This window comes from Melanaphis sacchari, unplaced genomic scaffold, assembly GCF_002803265.2.
Source record: "Melanaphis sacchari strain LSU unplaced genomic scaffold, SCAv2.0 Contig26_pilon_pilon, whole genome shotgun sequence".
NCBI lineage: Eukaryota > Metazoa > Arthropoda > Insecta > Hemiptera > Aphididae > Melanaphis > Melanaphis sacchari.
Genome location: NW_020271143.1, coordinates 415,330 through 434,375, shown reverse-complemented (window position 1 = coordinate 434,375; position 19,046 = coordinate 415,330). Strand labels below are relative to the sequence as shown.

At 29.1% G+C, this 19,046-nt stretch overlaps 1 protein-coding gene across 2 annotated transcripts in view; it reads right to left on the bottom strand.

Moving 5' to 3' along the window:
- The window catches only part of LOC112595360 (junctophilin-2), a 170,224-nt gene that overhangs the window by 47,857 nt on the left and 103,321 nt on the right, over positions 1-19,046 (bottom strand). Inside the window, exon 1 of one of the 2 annotated variants that reach the window (XM_025340518.1) lies at positions 10,093-10,817. The exons of the other annotated variant lie outside the window; for it this stretch is intronic. Within the exon in view, the coding sequence (XP_025196303.1) occupies positions 10,093-10,206 (114 nt within the window). The 5' untranslated portion in view covers positions 10,207-10,817. Of the gene's footprint in view, positions 1-10,092; positions 10,818-19,046 lie in introns of those variants that run through there. 2 annotated transcript variants of the gene reach the window in all.

The window sequence follows — 19,046 nt, the reverse complement described above, 5'->3', positions numbered from 1 at the left end:
TGTCATCAAATCAACAATTTGACTGTACTTATATAATTATGCATGCACATTATTAGCGGTAACCATATAGTTGCAATTTTTCTTGTTTAAAAAAAAAAAAAAAACATGCGATTTACATAAATTATAAATTATTATGATAAACAGCACGCAAACTTTTAAAATCAAAACATTTAAATAATTTAAATTTTTTTTTTAAATAATTTATAAAACTTTAAATTTTGCATAAATCCCGAAATTCTCTGGTTTCACTTTTGTACTTGAATTAAATAAACTTTTGATCTTCGAGTTTTAACCTATGATTATTTTATTATTTCATAACATATACCTAAACCCGTATATTTTTTTTTTTAACCCAGATGTAATAAATTTTAATGTTTCAACAAGTCACGCTTATAACTAAGAATCTTTTTGTAAAATATATTGAGTGATCCGATTCACGTTTAAATAAAAGCACTTTACAACTTACAGAGTTTACAGTGACAGCAATGGACGTATAATAAGTTATGTAACCTCTGTGCGTGGACAAAATCAAAAGTGACAGCAAACCACGACTAATAGTGAAAAAAAAAATTAAACACGATCAATACAAAATTTCTCGAAAATATATATTTTATACTGTTTCGGCAACCTATAGACCATAGAGCGCGTAATATCATATTAATCATAAAAGCGATTATAATATTATTATACAGTAAAAACGGTTTTCAGCAAAGTTGTTTAGCCAAGTTTTTTTTTTTTAAACTGATGAAAAAACTAAATTGTTTGCTAATTAGTTTTTTCGGCGAAAATTATATAAAGTTATTTCAAACTCTACACAATATCCCAACGCAATTTAATATATTAATTATTATTACGTGATTAATAATATTTATAGTCGTAATTTAGTGTTAATAGTTGTTTATTAGTCAAGTCCCAATTTTTATATTCATAATACACTATGAGTTTTCGTACGTTATGTTTTGCTTAAATAAATTTACCAATGATGATATACAATATTACAAACGATGGATTTTAGAGGAGTATATATAAAGGCTATTGGAATTACAGATGTGTTAAGAGACTCAAATACTGAACGACACAAATAAAAGTTTGATTAAAATATCAAGTGAGTTACTAAAATATCAAATCTTTGAAATTGAAAAAAACAACTGAACCTGTTAATATGTAACCATAGTCCATAATAGTATAATACACAAAATCAAAGTAAACTATCTATTTTATACTTTAAAATATTATTTTATATTTCGTGTTGTTATGCAAATGTTTTGTCGTAAGTCCATTAGATTAAAAATATATTTTATTTAAATCATTGTCCCATTACATTTTGACTCCGATACCGTGTTTACAATAACTGTTTGTGATTCACCAGATATAAATCTCTCGAGTTTTGCTCGATTCGTATATGTTAGGCAGGTACCTACATAACAACAAACTGGCACGATTTACATAAATATACCTATTGTAAAACTTTGGACGGTTCGGTCATATTATACACTTACACGAACGTTACTGCTCACCCTAATTGGTACAAATATAAAATTATTATTTTTCGATCAGCAGCAACCTGCCAACACCATTCGGCATCACAATGGTCCCTGGCGTATAAAATACCTCTATCAAACATATTGGTATCATAAAATGTGTATTATGAAAATAATATAATTAGAAATTTAATAGGTACATTATATACATGTACTTACTACATACAGTGTTTATTTTGACGTTAATAATATTATATTACCTAGACATATAATAATATGGTAACCCACTCAACCGTGTAAAATGTCACTCATAAGGATACATGATATTGATTAGCTATTTACATTATAAATAGCATAAATGGCGTTTTTAACGATGTCTATGTCTTGTCCACAACCATGTTTTTTTTCTTATAATATCAGATTGTCAATGTGATCAATATAAATATATAACAGAGTGACACTCGTTTATAAATGTGATGTTTTTTTTTTTCACATCTCATGATTTAATATTGTTTCATTTAGTGTAAAAATACTTTATTGAAAGTTTAGTGCAAATCAAATAATATTTCAAAGTTGCTCAAGACAATTACATTTTAAATTGTGCGTTATAACGTCTGTATATCTAATACCTACTATCTGTGTCTATACAATATACGTATTTGAAGTTTATAAGGCTGTTTAAAAGTTAACTTTTCCAAAGAAATGAGCAAAAATGTAGTTAACTCCGCTTTGATATCAGCGTTGGACAGAGAAATAGAACATTTATATTAGCAGCTGTTGCTCAATTGGTTGGGTAAGATTTAACTGACATTTCTGTAAATAGATAATCAATACGAAGAACTCAGCGTCAACATAGAGAAAGAATTGTATCAGACATAAAATGTGCCTCTGATCCCTATGGCTCTCTGGCAAATTCATTGGGATGGAAAAATCCTACTAATCCTGACAAAAACAGAACACGTAGATCGTCAAGCTGTTTTTTCTTTCCGGAAAAGAAAATTTGAAACTTTTAAGTGTTCTACAATTATTAAAAAGTGCTGAGATAATAATAGACGAGGCAGTTTATGATCTTCTTAACAACTGGGACTTGTCAAGTCATATTCAATTTATGTTTTGACACAAATACTAGCAATATAGGAGAGTTAACAAAGGGCGCTTATGTGTTATTAGAAAAAAAAATTAAAATAAGTTTTGTTGAAATTGACCTATAGGTATAATATTAGTGAAATTTTAGTAGGTTAAGTATTTGATTATTTAACGATCCAATCTAATAGACCATATGTTGCATTATTTAAATAATTTTTAAAATCTGAGCCCAATATAAATCAAAAGACATTTAAAAATAGTTTAATAAACACATTTCTATTACAAAATCCAAATGTAAAAAAAAAAGCGAAATGATAAAATTTATCATTTTTCATTATATTTAAATAACATTTTTAACATAAGAAAACTAAAAAAAAATTAAAAATATTTATTAGTACCATCCTAATAAATATGTATATATACAATAAAATATATGTATAAAAACATTGGGTGTTTCATGTTTTTGCGGAACGATCTGCAGTTAGATCACGACATACCGTAATAATTATGAGTACATTATTCATCGTTATATTTAACCAATCGTAATTAATTTTTCCCGAGGACATAGGATTTGGTTTTATTAGATTTACAAGGGTTCATATGTACATAAATTAATCGGTATTGATTGTTAAACCCTTTTAAAATGCAATGATTCATTACTAAAGTCATATTTTTTCAAACAAATTTTTGACCAAAATGAGATAACCCATATGATATACCTAGTTATGTCATTATTTTAATCTAATAAAATGATTAATTTAAAAGGGAAACCTTATAAATTTGTTTTAAACTACATCTGGACAATAAAAGAACAACTTAAATAGGTAGACAATTGTTAAAACTACTTAACGACAAAATAATAATTATTATTCTTACGCATTTCAGTAATAACATATTTTTATAAACAGACCTAATCATATTAATTGTAATTATGACATCGGATAAACCCTTTTGTATTCCATGAGCAGTTACGAAATCTTATTTTTATAATAATTATTATTAGTGTATTGATTTAGAATTTAATGTTCGAAATCAAAATGTAGGACACCGGCGTGACGCCGGTATATGTATAATAAATTAATAATTCGTTTTGTGCCGAGTAAACTCCGAAGAGCAAAATTCAGAAGTTAAAAGTTTTACGTTTTTCTTTAGTTCTGTTGTGTTGTATATTATATTTATTGCGTGATTCGATTTTTATTGAGTCGCCGAGAGAATAATATGTACTCCGTCGTCAACTCTATTAGCCACAAATGTAAATATATTTTTCGAATTCGGTAGGTATATGTCTCGTGGAAATATGCAGCTCTATCGCGATGGATATAATATTACGATTTTATGTTTGATAGGTATGTGGAACAGCCAACATGCTATGTTTTTTTCCAAGGCAACATATATTATTATACGTATAATAACATGCTATATTATATACACCAAATTCCTAAATTTACATTATATTTATAAATCTCATTGTATTCGTCATCTGAAAGTTGATTTTTAAATGTGCGCACATTAGGTTGTCATTCGTTACGATCGTTTCAGAGGAAATAAAAACGGTTTAATGTGGTATTTTATTCTTGCCAGTAAAATACTAATGACTTATATGTATTATCTCCACTCTGTTAAGAAGACATCGTGGCTATAACAAAAATAATAAACTACGCAGCTACATTATATGATATTATTGTTTAATAGAAAAAATAATAATGGTTGATATAAATGCACTCAGATATTTTAACGATTTAACTAATAATAAATTATAAATAATATTAATACTATCTACACACGTGATATCGTCATTTTCATATATCGGCAAGATGGTTTTTATTTTGAATTTTTCCTTTCGGGTTGAGAATGTATGCGCGTAAAATACAATAAATCTCATCTCTGCTTTACATTTCTCCAAGGTCCTTCGATTAAAAGACTAGATCGGGTATTGTATGGCGAAAGGGCGGACAGATGAGAAACACAATTGATAAAAATATAATTTAACGTACTATATCATTGTCGTATACAAATGCAAATAGAATTATTCTGTTTATACGTAATAATATACAACATGCATTTTTTCTCAGCAAGCAAAATCTTATTATAAACACATAGAAGCCAATACAATATGTTAAAATTGCCAATTCTCTCCAAGCTATCTGAAGCTTATTGATTCAGTACTGAGTAAATGCCATTTTTTCTACAATTTTCGATCGAAATAATTGGGTTTAAAATTGCATTTAAATTAAACGTTTGTGGTACTTTATTTAGATAGGCTATAAATGACAAAAATAATTGTCGTTTTTTTTTTTTTTTTTGCGAAAAATGTAATTAAGACCTTTAAATATTATTAGTATGCATACATTAATTTGCCATGTTATATTTACTACAATTTTTTGGCTATTCCTAAACTCAATAATTATATAATACAATCTTCTCTCTCTCTCTCCCAAAAAAAGTTAAACTATTTTTGTGCACGATAATAGACAGTATGATTCACTAAGCATATTACCTTCATTTTTTCATTTAGTGTAAAAAATGTATTAAATAATGATTTATAAAATTTTAAAATTAACTTCAAAATAATATCTTAAAATTCTTAAGATTTTTTTTTTTTTTTTGTATTAACTAGGGAATTTTCAAAAGACTATGGTGATACAATTTTTATTTTTAAAATAAGAATCCTCTTTTTACAGTTAATTATTTAGCAGATAAATTTTCTGAAAATGTAAACGTAACAAAATTAAAATTATAAAGATAAGTATTTAAATTATGGTTTTAATGAAAGTAGTCCTAACAGATTTGATCACAAAAATATAAAATAGATGTAATATCTGATCTAGTATTTATTATATTTGGATCTTTTTATAAATTATAAGTATTGTTCTGATCTGCATAAATTATTAACAATTTCAAATTACTCGATAGACCCATATTTTTGAAACCCATTATCGTAGACTAAAATAAAGTAACAAGAAACCTACTCGTATGAGTTATTAATTAAATTCATCAAAAAAATTATCAACTAAATAAATTACAGTGAAAAGTAGAAGTTTTCATTAAAAAAAAATATAAGTTTGTATTTCCACAGGAGACGCCACAAGTTGCACGAACAAATTTCATAAATATTGAAGAACAGTCTTAAGTAGATTTAAAATGACCAAAAATCAGATTTTTAATAACTGCATCATTTATGAAGAAAAATAGAGCGAACAATGAGCATGGTCAATTAATCACCTCGTATATTAATTATATACTATAATTTATAATAAGTATCTTCAGACTGATCATAATACAATTGTAAAATTTAAATCGTAGAAAGAGGACGATATACATATTATTTGATCAACAGATGAAATGGCTGGTCTCATTATTGAGCGCATATGATTTTCGCACACTTCGTTTCCTTGCAGCAGAACAATGCACTATAATACTTAGTAAGCTGTCTCCTTACAGTATTGTAAGTACGAGACAAAACGAGAGATGCGAATAATGGTCACGGCATATAATTTTTTAGCATAATATAATATCTTTGTTATGTACAGACCTTGGTGGTGATGACGCTGCAAAGGGATTCGAGAGACAATCACTTCCTAGTTATTATCGTTTGTTGTACAATTCTAATCTCAAGTACAGAGTTGTTTTTTTTTTTTTTTTTATAAGTATATAATAGGTGAATAATTGAGTCGGTGAAGAGAAAAACTTAGACCCTTGACAACCGTTGAGTTTATAACAACGACATTGAATCAGGCATACTATTCAATGCATATTCATATAAATATATATATTACGTATTGCTAAATAATAATAATAATAATTTCATTCAACTAGTCTACCGCTGGTTAATATTGAATGGGAGTAAGTATACTACGCAGTACAACAAGTGTACTTGATAATAAATAATAATAAAGAGAATGTTACAAAGAAGTTTATATTATAATATCATAACTAATAATATACTTTTACAATTTCATGATGAATTCTGCTTGCGAATATACTCAGAATAAAACTGGAGTAGAGAACCTTTATTGGCTCTAAACAACCCAGAACTATTTTAGCAACAATTAATAAAAATATGTAAAAATCAATGAAAACTAAAAACAAATATTACGATAGTAGATTCATAACAAAAACAATTTAATTTATGTGATAATAATATTGTCTATTGGTCAATTTAATTATGTTTACCATAATATTAACACCAATCACCATTTCAAAGATAATTTTTTTTTTTTATAATACATAAATATAAGCTTAATATTTGGAATGTAAAAACATATATACTTTAAGGCCATTTTCAAGTTTTCATGATTTTTCGTATTACTTAAGGAGTATCCTATCGTCATAGATAAAAATTTCTATTTTTTTTAAACGAGAAACCTCCTCCACTTTTTATTATTTGTTGAATTACTTTTTTTTTCAACATTGATATACTTAATTTAAAATTCGAATGAATACTTTTTAAGTTATCATATTGAAGTTAATATTTCTAATAAAGGGTTTTACAAAAATATAAAATATACGTTATATTAGATCTCATGTGTATTATAAATACACAAACCATTTTTATATAAAACGAATGTTAATAGATTGGTTTTCCGAATTCATTTTCATAAATATATTATTCTTAGAAAACAAAATTAAATAACTCAAAATTACTCACTTGAATTTTTGTTTAAATACATTAGAGTTTTCAGAAAAATTATTTATTAAATAATTTACTATAAAAAAGGGGAGGGGGTTCTAATTTATAAAATAGAAGTTTTAATCTCCACATAATGACATTTTTTTAAATAAAAACAGTACAAAAAACATCATAAATTTTAAAATAAATACTTTAAGTATAATATTAAAGAAAATAAGAAATCAACATGTATGGTAAATCACTTTGTATGTATAAAGTATGATATATTACGTGCTATAACAGTAACTGGTAATATTATAACGTATTTATGTAGTATTATGTCGATAAAAAACCTTATTAATTCTGTATACCATAATAATATATATTGTGATATAAATATTATTATTTAGTTTGTTAACAATAATATATTTATTTATAAAATAGGGCATTTCTCATTCAATAATTGAAATAAGAACATTTCAAAATCCTTATTATTTTAATGATAATATAGGGGACTAGACTCAATTTACCTATCCTCTCCAACCAAAAACAAAAAAAAATAAATAAATAAAGAAATAAACGCTATAAATATATTACACCAATGAAATTGATCGTTGTCCGTCTGGCTGATTTCAAATTCATTCCATGTATGTACAACACTTAAAAACGTGACTAAGAGTATTAAATAATTGTTTCCCGCTGATAAACCAATAATAATATCATAAATAACATTAATAATAATAATGATGATGATGGTGGTGATAATATCAAATATTAATATTCTGCCATTGGATTACGTAATTATAATATTGTATAATGTATTTATGCGATACGGCTTTTTATGAATAAATTAAAAACATTGAAACGACGTTGATAACCACTAGACGCTTGTCAGTGTTTGTTAATGAATATTAATAATTAACACCCTCTTTTGAATATTTGGACAAAATTTGTATAACGGACAAAAATTCCATAATAATGACGCTAATATAACAGCGACGAAGCGCTTAAGATAAATCTCATTAAATAATAAAAAAACCTAAATGTAAATAGGTGCATTATTTATTTGATAGTAATAAGCACGTACTTGCCACATTATCCTTCTACACAAAATACTATTGTTTATTTAAAAACCAATTTCTATACCCCAGACATTTTCTGGTTTGAGGCTTTATAACTCCGATATAAGAAAACATTTGAAACATTTTGATTTTTAAAACTTTAAACTTTTCTTAAATTAAGGTTTAAGTTAATCCTAATCGATATTTTAAACCTAATTGGTTTGTTGATAAAATTGTTAATATTACATATATATTTACATCAGACATATACTATTTAAATATAGGTAAAGTCCTGCAATAATCAATTTAATATTTGTTTAGGACCCCCTTTTGTGTACACTTCAAAATCATACTTGTGTAATGTAATTATGGTAAATGAGATATAATATTAAATAATATTATTGTATACTTGCAGATAGTTAATTATTTTTTGGCTTTGAGGGGGAATACGACTTAGATAAAACTTAAGCTTAAAACTGTACCTCTGAACTGTATAAGGCATACATAAAATTTTCTCAAAATTGGTTATCCAAGATCACTGATACCAAAAAAAAAAAAAAAAATTCTGCTAATGAAAATATTTTAAAAAATGATATTTTTTTTTATTAGTTTTTATAATTTTTAGATTATGGTGTATAATTTACTATACCTAACTTATAAATAACATTATGAACACTATTCGTAGCTAATATAAGAAAACCGTTTAATTAAAATAAATATAATACTTTTTATGTATTAAATTTTAAAGTTAATCTATGTATTATTGTATTTGTTAATTAATAAAAATTTAATATTTTTTTTTTTTTTTTAAATAGAAAGCTGATTTAATTATAATTACTAAAAATAATATAATGTAGCAGTTGAAGTGATAGAAAAAATACACTTGAAATGTGGTTTAAATAAACAACCCGATCTTTGTGATATTAGAAAAATAAGAAAAATTATAAAAGTTTAATATTATACAGAAATTATTGAAAATTATGATACATATATTTTATTATTCTATTAAGTTTTAGTGTTAAATTATATAAATACTATGCAGAATGTAAACACCTAATATAAATGATTATGTAGATACAAAAAAAAAAAATAATATACGGTGTACATTAAAAAAATTAGATATTATTGTAAGCTTAAGCTAACATTAATAATATTGTAGTTTTAGTCATTAGATAATTTTCGGACAAGAGATAAAAATCATCGCTGTCACTTTCCCTCGGTGATTAAAATAGTAATTGGTTAATAATTGGTCCTAAAGTTAAATTTTATAAAATAATTGAGTGTTTGAAATCACTATACTGTAAAGCCACTATAGTTAATTGAATTTGAGTTTAACTTAAACTGAGTGTAATCATATTTGCAATCGGTAATACTAATAAGTCTGGAAAAATCATATAAGATTTTTCAATGGTATTCATTGTTGGAAACGTGTAATTTACTAACTTAATCTAAAAATGGAATCAGTTTTTCAAGAATTGTCCGGTAAGACGCTTACTGAGGTCTCGCGTTTACGCTAGTATAATAGACTTTAATAGTTTCTGCGTGTAATTGTATACAGACCGTGTCGGTTTGTACGAAATTATAGGTTATCGGAACAACGAGCGAAATGAGCGCGTAAAACTGCCTACGTACCTGCCTACACTTTGAACGCCGACCAAAAGTTCTAAAAACCGACCAAGGTCTTGCGTGACGTCCGCAATAATACACTGTAATATTACAATATGGTCTAAAGAAGCTAGCGATGCGACGTCGGCGTGACGACAATATTTCGACGATACGATGACTGCTGTTCGCGTTAATAATATCGTTGATGAAAAAACAAAACAATTTCGAAAAAAATCCTTTTTAAAAATACCTGTATTGGTGGTGTATCAATCCAACTCTCACTGGCCCTCCGGGCCATGAGCGCGGGGCTAAAGAGCAGGTTTTCGTCCTCCTCGTCATCGTCGGCCGAAAAAAACCAAGACATGATGATGTGATCGTCTACGACGAAATACTATGCGGCGATGTCTCGCGTACGGTTAACCACTGCGACTTGATATAATTATTACGTCACTTATTGCGGAATGTATCGTACTTTTGAGACGGTAAAATTCTGACAACAGTGTGTAATATAATTCCAAAGTAGTATTGTTATCGCGCGGACAAAGCGAGTTTCGGTGAAACCAACGCTTTCGGGAAAAGGAAAATTAAATTCACCGCCACAGCTCCGATGGAAATTTGACGCACCCACAACACTCGAGGTTATCCGGACCGTAATGTACGTGTACCTGTTAAGCTACATACTAAACGACGACACTCGGCTAACTTTGGAAAACGTTATACATATTATGATATTATTATTATTATGGCACCGTGACGTTTTGACAATAATATGCCGTCCGTTCGCGATTTTCGTATTTCGATTTTTTATACTATTATTGCAATGCAATGATTAACAAGGTCGTGTTTTTTTTTCCCCGTACCGATTTAACGCAATCCGCAAAACAATAATGATATTACGGCACAGCGACCGCAACGACGAACAACCGCGTGTGACGTATGACTGCGGGAACTCCGTGGCACGACGTACGTACCTAATATTTTAATATTGTATCATAATACGTATTTTATTTGAATATTATCCGCCACTTGGCAGACTCGTCGCTGCGCTGTGCCGTCTTACCTGGATGAAATCCAAATTTATATTTAGCAGAATGTCCGACGGCCCACGCGCGTTCACCGTACAAAATCGGTTGATCCAATAAGACAGTTTTGAAAAGGGTACCCACTCCCGCGCAGCCGTCCAGTTGTTTTCGACAATCGTCTCAAGACTGGGAAAGTGAAGAGGAAGAATGTGGAAAAATCGACCGTAAAAAATAAATAAATACGTATTATCCTGTGTTAGGTACGAAATGTTGTGTTCACCGGAAAATTTGTGATTTTTTTCTATATCCGTTTAATATTATACATTGTACAGTGTTTGTGTATAACCTTCCCAGAAAATAAAATGTTCGTATGCGATTGTTTTTTACCGAAATAGTTTATCGCAATAATTATTAATAACATTTTTCGTGGAACTTACAATGTAAAAACCGTGCAAATAATAAAAACTAATACACGATGTTCGATGACACGTCACCAGAGACCTTTAATCCGTGTTAGCTGTTTATTTTGTTATCCGTTAAAAAACCAGTGAAGGACTACGAAAATAGTTCGGTCTGGGAAAATAATTAAACCATTAAAATATATTTCGTCTTGGATACATTACTAATGATTTTTTATCTATGGTATAAATGCGTGCTTATTTTTAACTTTTATAGAACATGTTTCCTTAAATTAGTAATTGAATATGATATTAAATTTAAAAAAAAAAAGAAGTTTTTAATAGTTATTTATTCAATAAATCACTTTTATTTTAAATAATTTCTCCAATATCGTTTTATTGCTTTTTATCTCTACAAACAATATATTAAGCAAAAATTACATTAATTATTGTTATTTATATTAAAAGTCCGTTATCCACTATTAGTCGAGGCGTATTGGGAAACATTTCTGCTAGATGCTACTGCGACTCTGTTTCAATAGCAATTAAATAATGTATTTTATTCAAAAATAAACAAATCACTAAATTACAAAGAAGGACTTAAGTTTAAAAAATAAATATTAGAACACAAATAATATTATCATAGTTTTATGTTTTGACGTTATTTAAAATTTAAACGTTATTTCGCTTTTGCGTTTGAATGTTTAAACATAATATCATCTATTAATATGATAAATAAAATGTGTCAATTTTTTTTCAGTGTTAAAAATATATCAAGAAGTGAGATCCAAACTTTCGAAAATTATATAATTAGGAACTTAATTATAAAAAAATAATAAGGAATTTCGTTCACTTTTTTTTTTTTTTTTATCAAACGCGAGACATTTTAATATATAGATACAATTAAATATAAATATTTTCTCGTGTCATTAAAATTCAACCAACGTACATACTTTGGCACGCGTTCCACATATTTCCCATCTCTAAGTTATTATATTATTATACAATTCCGTTTAGCATCATTTTTTATATGTATTATAACACCGTTTAACATTTCACTATTTCTTCAATTTCAGTTTAAAACAATCATTGATTTCCTTAAACTGTATTTCATTTAAAAATACAATAAAAATACATACTCATAAGTATTCGTCTTCAAATTTAAAATCATCAATAAAATTTTCAAGGCGTTTCTTCATTGATTGTAGATTTACCGAATGACCGAAAATACTATATAGTTTTAAATATAAGTATAAAAACTTATGCACAATATTGTTTACTATAAAATATATTAAAATCAATTTCCATATCTTATCGAAAATAAAATAATGCTGATACATCTATCGCATATAATAAATCTTAATTTAAATTTACCTACAAAATTTTAAGTTAATTTATTTTTTTTCATTTTCCATTTTAATTACGTTTTAATTGTCAATCATTTTTCCTCTCGAAATATAACGTTGTAAATATTATGTTTTTTGAGCCTTGATTTTTACAAACATCCAACATGACGTGTAAATTTAAAATAATAAGTTATGGCATATATTCACTGCTTCCGACTACGATATTATTTTATAACATTAAATTAATCCGATTAAAATAACAAAAACAGAATATTGATTGTTAATCCTGCGAAATACGCTTTGAAAGTAGCACGGTTTGTTAATAAAATTTTATAAAGGTACCCTATACACAATATAGAATACATTTTTATTATAGGTTTAGTTTCGTTATTTTAAGTACAACCTTTTTTAAAAATAAATCCTATTTTATAACACGATAATAAAGCTAATAATTTTAATGTACTAATACTTTAATAGCATGTAGGTAGGTATTCGAAATACTTGAATCGTATTAAATCATTTAACAAAGTTATTGGTCATCAAAAAAATTTCGATTATATTGATCATAATAATATATTATATTTATAATTAACATAATAAAAATTAAAATTAAAAGTTTGCAATATAAAAACAAATCTTGACGAGTAGGAGAAATCTGTTGTGTTGTAATCATTTAGCTTTTTGACGAATACCGCAATGTACACGTGACTTACAACAAAAATATCTTGGAAATATCAACACTTCATTTATCTTTATCTTCGATGGTTTTAAACTCGCTTATGATGGAGATATTTCTTACATTGGGACATGATGTAATAGGCATAACATAGAAAAATAGTCGAAAAATTTGTATAATCCAATTGAAATAATTTGAATAAATTTACTATTTTTTTTTTATAGTGATTCGCATAAGTCAACATAATTTAATGATATTTATTTTTCATTAAATTCGACACAATATGATAAATAAATAATAATTAGAAGAATATAAATAATATGTATTGTGTAATAGGCACTTTAATGTCATCAGTGAGGGCATTAAAAAGCTAAACTTTTTATACATATATATATATATATATATCATTTAAGAGCATGTTGATTTTTACAAAAAAAGATGGTTAAATGTTAAATTTTCAATGCATTTGGGGGAATAAAAATCAATATTTGAGTGCCATTTATATAATATTTATAATATCTACATCTCGCAATGCTATAATGGATTTTAAAGTGGGCTCGTCACATTGGTTATCACCTGCACTTCTCCTCCCTGAATACCATCTCCCGTCTTATAACACCAACACTGATTAAACATTTCATGTCGTTTAAATTATTAACTTGCAAACCTACTTGTTCATTCAATATACAGATATACTAAAATGATAATAGATATAAAATCGCGTGCAGATGGAGAGGATGACGATACTTGCAAACAGTAATTCATTGTGGTAAAAGCTCTTTAGGGCCCAATGTGCAAAAAAAAAAAAAATTAACATCTAAAGATTGAAAATTAAAGAAAAAATGTTTTCCGAACGAAAAAAGTACAATAATACAGTCGAGACATATTGTTATCGTGATATTTATTTAAACTAAACCAAATCCACTGACACTAAAAAAAAAAACTTTCAGTATCATGCGAAGAAAGAAGTATTTTTATGCTCTAAAAGTCCGTTACTATACTCTCATCTGTTCCTTGCCATTTGGAATTAGAAACGAAAGTATAGCTATAATGACGGAAACTTTCAATATTAGGAAACTAGAAACAGCCCATTTTTTTTGCGTTTTCAATATGTCTATATCATATGCGCACAAAAGCACGTGATATTATTACGAACAAAACCGACGACGTGGGCCCTGTACTTTTGTCGGTAACCCTCTGTAGCATGTAGATTGGTACGATATAAGGTTTAGCAATAAAATATTTATTGCCATAATTTCGATTTCGACGGCCGATAAAACAAGTCGCAAGGAACGCATAAAAACGTCGCACGCCCGTCGAGGCGCCGCCGCCGGATCGAAACGTACAAAAAAGTTATAAAATTTGAAGACGTATTTTAGAAATAAAACAACGCTTATGGGTAGGTTTTACGATACACGATATAGGTATAAACATTAAACATACGAATGCGGTAGTGTCTCAGCAGTCGTCGTCATATACAATACGATTTATCATTTATGTATCCTGTGATCGACGAAAACTGCAGAGCATAGCTTTACCAGACTATCGATAATAATATACGATATAATAGTAACTTGGATAATTTTTATCGGTCTATTCACAAGATCTATATATATACTTTGCATTTCAAACATAATCGTTTGATTAGGTATGCGAACCACTATTTTCGAAAACTTATATGAATCGTCATTATTGAGACTGGGATTTTGATACAAAGGTATCTTTTTTTTTTTTGATATTTTGAAATGTTGGTCCGTAATTATACAATTTGTTTTAGGTGATACTGATTACTTTAAAGTAATATTTTTTTTTGCATTTATAAACAAAATTAACCTTAAATGCATTTTTAGGGCATTTTTGACAATTTTAGTTTATTTTCTTAGTTTTTAGAGCATTTTCACAATTTTTTCATAAAATGAAAAATATATTATCGTGACTAATAAAAGACTTTCGGCAAACTGTCAACAGTACAAATAATAAATTATATAGCACGACAAGTTATCGTCAATAACAATATTTTTTTTTTTTTTAATTATTATTTTAGAATGCTGAATGATGATTAAGAAATCAGAAGTACAACAGAACTAAACAAGTAACATTAGATAATAATATTAAAAAAAAAAAAAAAAAAAAAAAAAAAACTAAAAAAAATACAACTTACTGTAGCATCATTTAAATTTTTAAACATTAATAAATATTATTTAAATGCATTTTCTAAGTTTTTTGAGTCACTTTTTCATTTTTTTAAACGCATTTTGAAATTTTTTAGGGTATTAAAGTCCCATCCTTAGTCATTATAATAACCTTAAAACCAAATAATTATCAAATTTTCCTTTTCTATGAGAATCGTAAAACTGAAAATTCGGGTTCTAACACTTAATTATAATAATAGTACACTGGCTGGTGCCCGCCCGTTGTTATTATTACCTATCACATGTTTAAACGAACACATCAAAACGAATCATATTATAATGTGCTACACGATTATGTTGTAATATCTAACCATATGAGATCATCGCTAACACGCGTTTGTTTATTGTGTTAGTCATACGAGTCTGTCTCCAAATCGGCCTCTATAATATTTACACCGCAGACAGTAATGATATAATAATATCTATCTACTTAAAATTAAAGTGAAATGAAACTTTATCAAACGGTCATGATGTTTCGTTTTATTACAACACGTGTTTTTGTTAGAAGTATATGTTTTTTTGCTAAAAAGTTAAATTCCTTTGGCAAATTATTATCTGTCTCACTACCGACAAGTTATTTGTTTACTCGCTTTATATTATTTTAACGTACAAACCGTTGGCTGAGCGAACTCGAAAATATACGCTTTAAGCCAGTTATCTTTGGCCCGTAGCCACGCGGGTGAGCGTTTGCGCGTGCGTGCGCGTATGTATTATTGTCTATGCACCGTTTTAGTTGCAGAGGACGGTGCGGTGATCGTTATTTTTGCGAACAAACTTTTACCAGAGATACATGACAATCCGAAACGACAATGGATACAGTGAATATAATATATACGATGAATAAAAAAAAAAAAAAATAAAAAAAAAAAGCGATAAAGGAAACGACAGAGAGTCGTTTCGGGTGCATTATGATAATGTACCTACTATTAACATAAACAATAAATTTACCGAAAATATCATATTTGTAAATATTACGCATAATTGTATACCACACGTATGCAACAAAACTGTCGAAGATATATTCCGGTCGGATTAGCTTTTTTTTCTTTATAGGCTATGCGATCATCATGAATATTAAACGTATCTTAAGGTCGTAGTCGAGTGTTGTATAACCGAGTGTCAGTCGGCATACCTCGAAAGTCAAAACTCGGCTGACAATTATTTGGACATAGACATCGAGGGACAATATCCGAGTATGGTCCGCAGTAGTTTTGATCGGCTGACACAACCGAAATGGTTAAATATGGACATAACTTTGTGATCATTAAAATATTATACAGTCGAGAGAGAGAAACCTGCGGCTTATCGAAATAATATTACATAGTAGCTTTCTAGAGTTTTGAAGCATTTGACACATTATTTCGATTGAAATGTGATGACCGGTACCGGATTTAATAATCGCACGCATAATGGTGTAGTTAATCGTGGTCACGAATACAATGTTTTGCAGGGACGGTGCGTGAATAAATCTCTGAAAGTTTAATGACGTTTGGGTAGTTTATAGTGGTCGAATCGTTCCAAGGACGAGCGTGTATTTGAAAGGATAGAATTTGAAAGTGGTGAGCGGACGGCCGGTTATCGATACATAATATTTGAGCAGAAAGCCTCGAGAAAACTTAACGAAACGCGCGACATTGTCGTATATTATATTATTACAAATATAATACCATGAACATTGATCGTTATCGAAATCTGAGAGAGAGGAAAACAGAGACAGAGAGAATGGACCAAGCTCTAAACCGTGGAAATTTCTTCGCACTCGTTTGGACCGCGCACTTTACATATTTTACGCATAATATATATTGCGCGTACCTATACTACCTATACTGCATTATATTGTTATAATAATGTTACGATCTCCGTCGTTTTTAGTTGAATAATAATTACAAAACAATAAATTCAGGATGTATACGTAAAAACGTCGTTTGTACCGAAGATCTAAAATATTTCGAAAACGCAATGTTTACAATATTCAGCTGTATTGGACACCTAGTAAGGTTAACGAGGTATTGTCATGACGCATAAAACAATATTGTGTTATTATGTTAACATATTATTGTAATTATTTGCAATACATAGGTAGGTACTAAGTGCACGATGGTCCGAGCGGCGCCTTTGCCACTTACATACAGAGTTTTCTTAGCGGACGTTAGCCACCTCGAATTGGTCACGTGCGTTATCTGCGTTAAGTCTCCTAAGATCCACCATGTAGACCAGTATTTCTCAAACCGGAGGCCGTGGCTATATTACTGGTGGGTCGTGAAATATTTATTTTAGTATATAATTAAGGAAAAATAATTAATGATTTTGATTAAGGGGGTCTTGATGGTGTCAAATTAAAATTTAGGGGGGGCCCACGATAAGAAAGTTTGAGAAATACTGACGTACACAATAATAATATTAAAAATATAATATTAATGTACGCGATCGTGTGTGCACTCCGCGTAAACGATCGTTCTTCTCCGTTGCCGTTTGGGCCGGAAGGGCACGCGCACGACACGCGTGCCATCATAATATAATACATTTTGTGCTCCGGTCGCGGTACATCGTACGTATTATTATACTATTGTATACCGCGAGAGAACGTAACATTGTACAATGTCATCCGATGTGCACTTACTTATACCAATGTCTTTGTACCATGGCGGCGTGGTGGGGAGAGGGGAGGTCGAGACAGAGGGTAACGCAGCCGCCGCGCCGTCGACCCTCCGAGCTCGTGTGTACGACAAATCTATTACCCGCTGTATTTTATGTGTTTCGGTTTTACGTTCGTTCGGCAGGGGTGAGCGCGAGTACGTTCTGTGTGCGGGGGAGGGGACGGCAGAGTGGCATACAATCCAGGGGATTATTTTAACGAGGGTTTTACGGGCATCAGTCGACCCAAAAACTAGCCAGATTTGTATCCAGCAAGACACCCAGACAAGCGGTGCTCGCGTAAACTGCCACCGCCTCCGCCTCCGTTGTTTACCACACGCTTCGATTGTATAATAAATTTGCAACGATAGAACAGAACATACACACACGTAATCAGCGTGTACACGCGCATCATAATATAGTGTTTCATTTAAGAATTCCGAGCGTGTCCGCGAAAAACGCCACTCACGCCCAATACATGTAATACACCCCGTATACCCCATACACCCCGTACACGGTATTATTGCATTATTTCTGTGAAAACATACTTCTTGTACGTGATGTTTATTTTCGTCGCTGCGAAAGAACACTTTTCGGAATAGCGTCGTACCCGTAGAGGCGTATCTAAGAACATTTTTTGAGGGGGGTTGAAATGAGGGGGTTTTCCAATACCTGAGCAACGTGCGGAATTTCGAAACTATTCTTCTTATAATTATAAAATCACTTTATCACATCTAAAACGTATCATGAAATTAATTATTATAATACCTGAAATCACTTAATATCTTAGCCGCTAAGACTTAGCGTATAGACGATTAAAAATTGTTTTAATAATCGGTTATTTTGATGTTTGGATCCGAGAGAAATATCTTAAGTCTCTTACTTATATATACATATTTAATAGGTTAATACAGTATTTCTCAACATTTTTGTAAT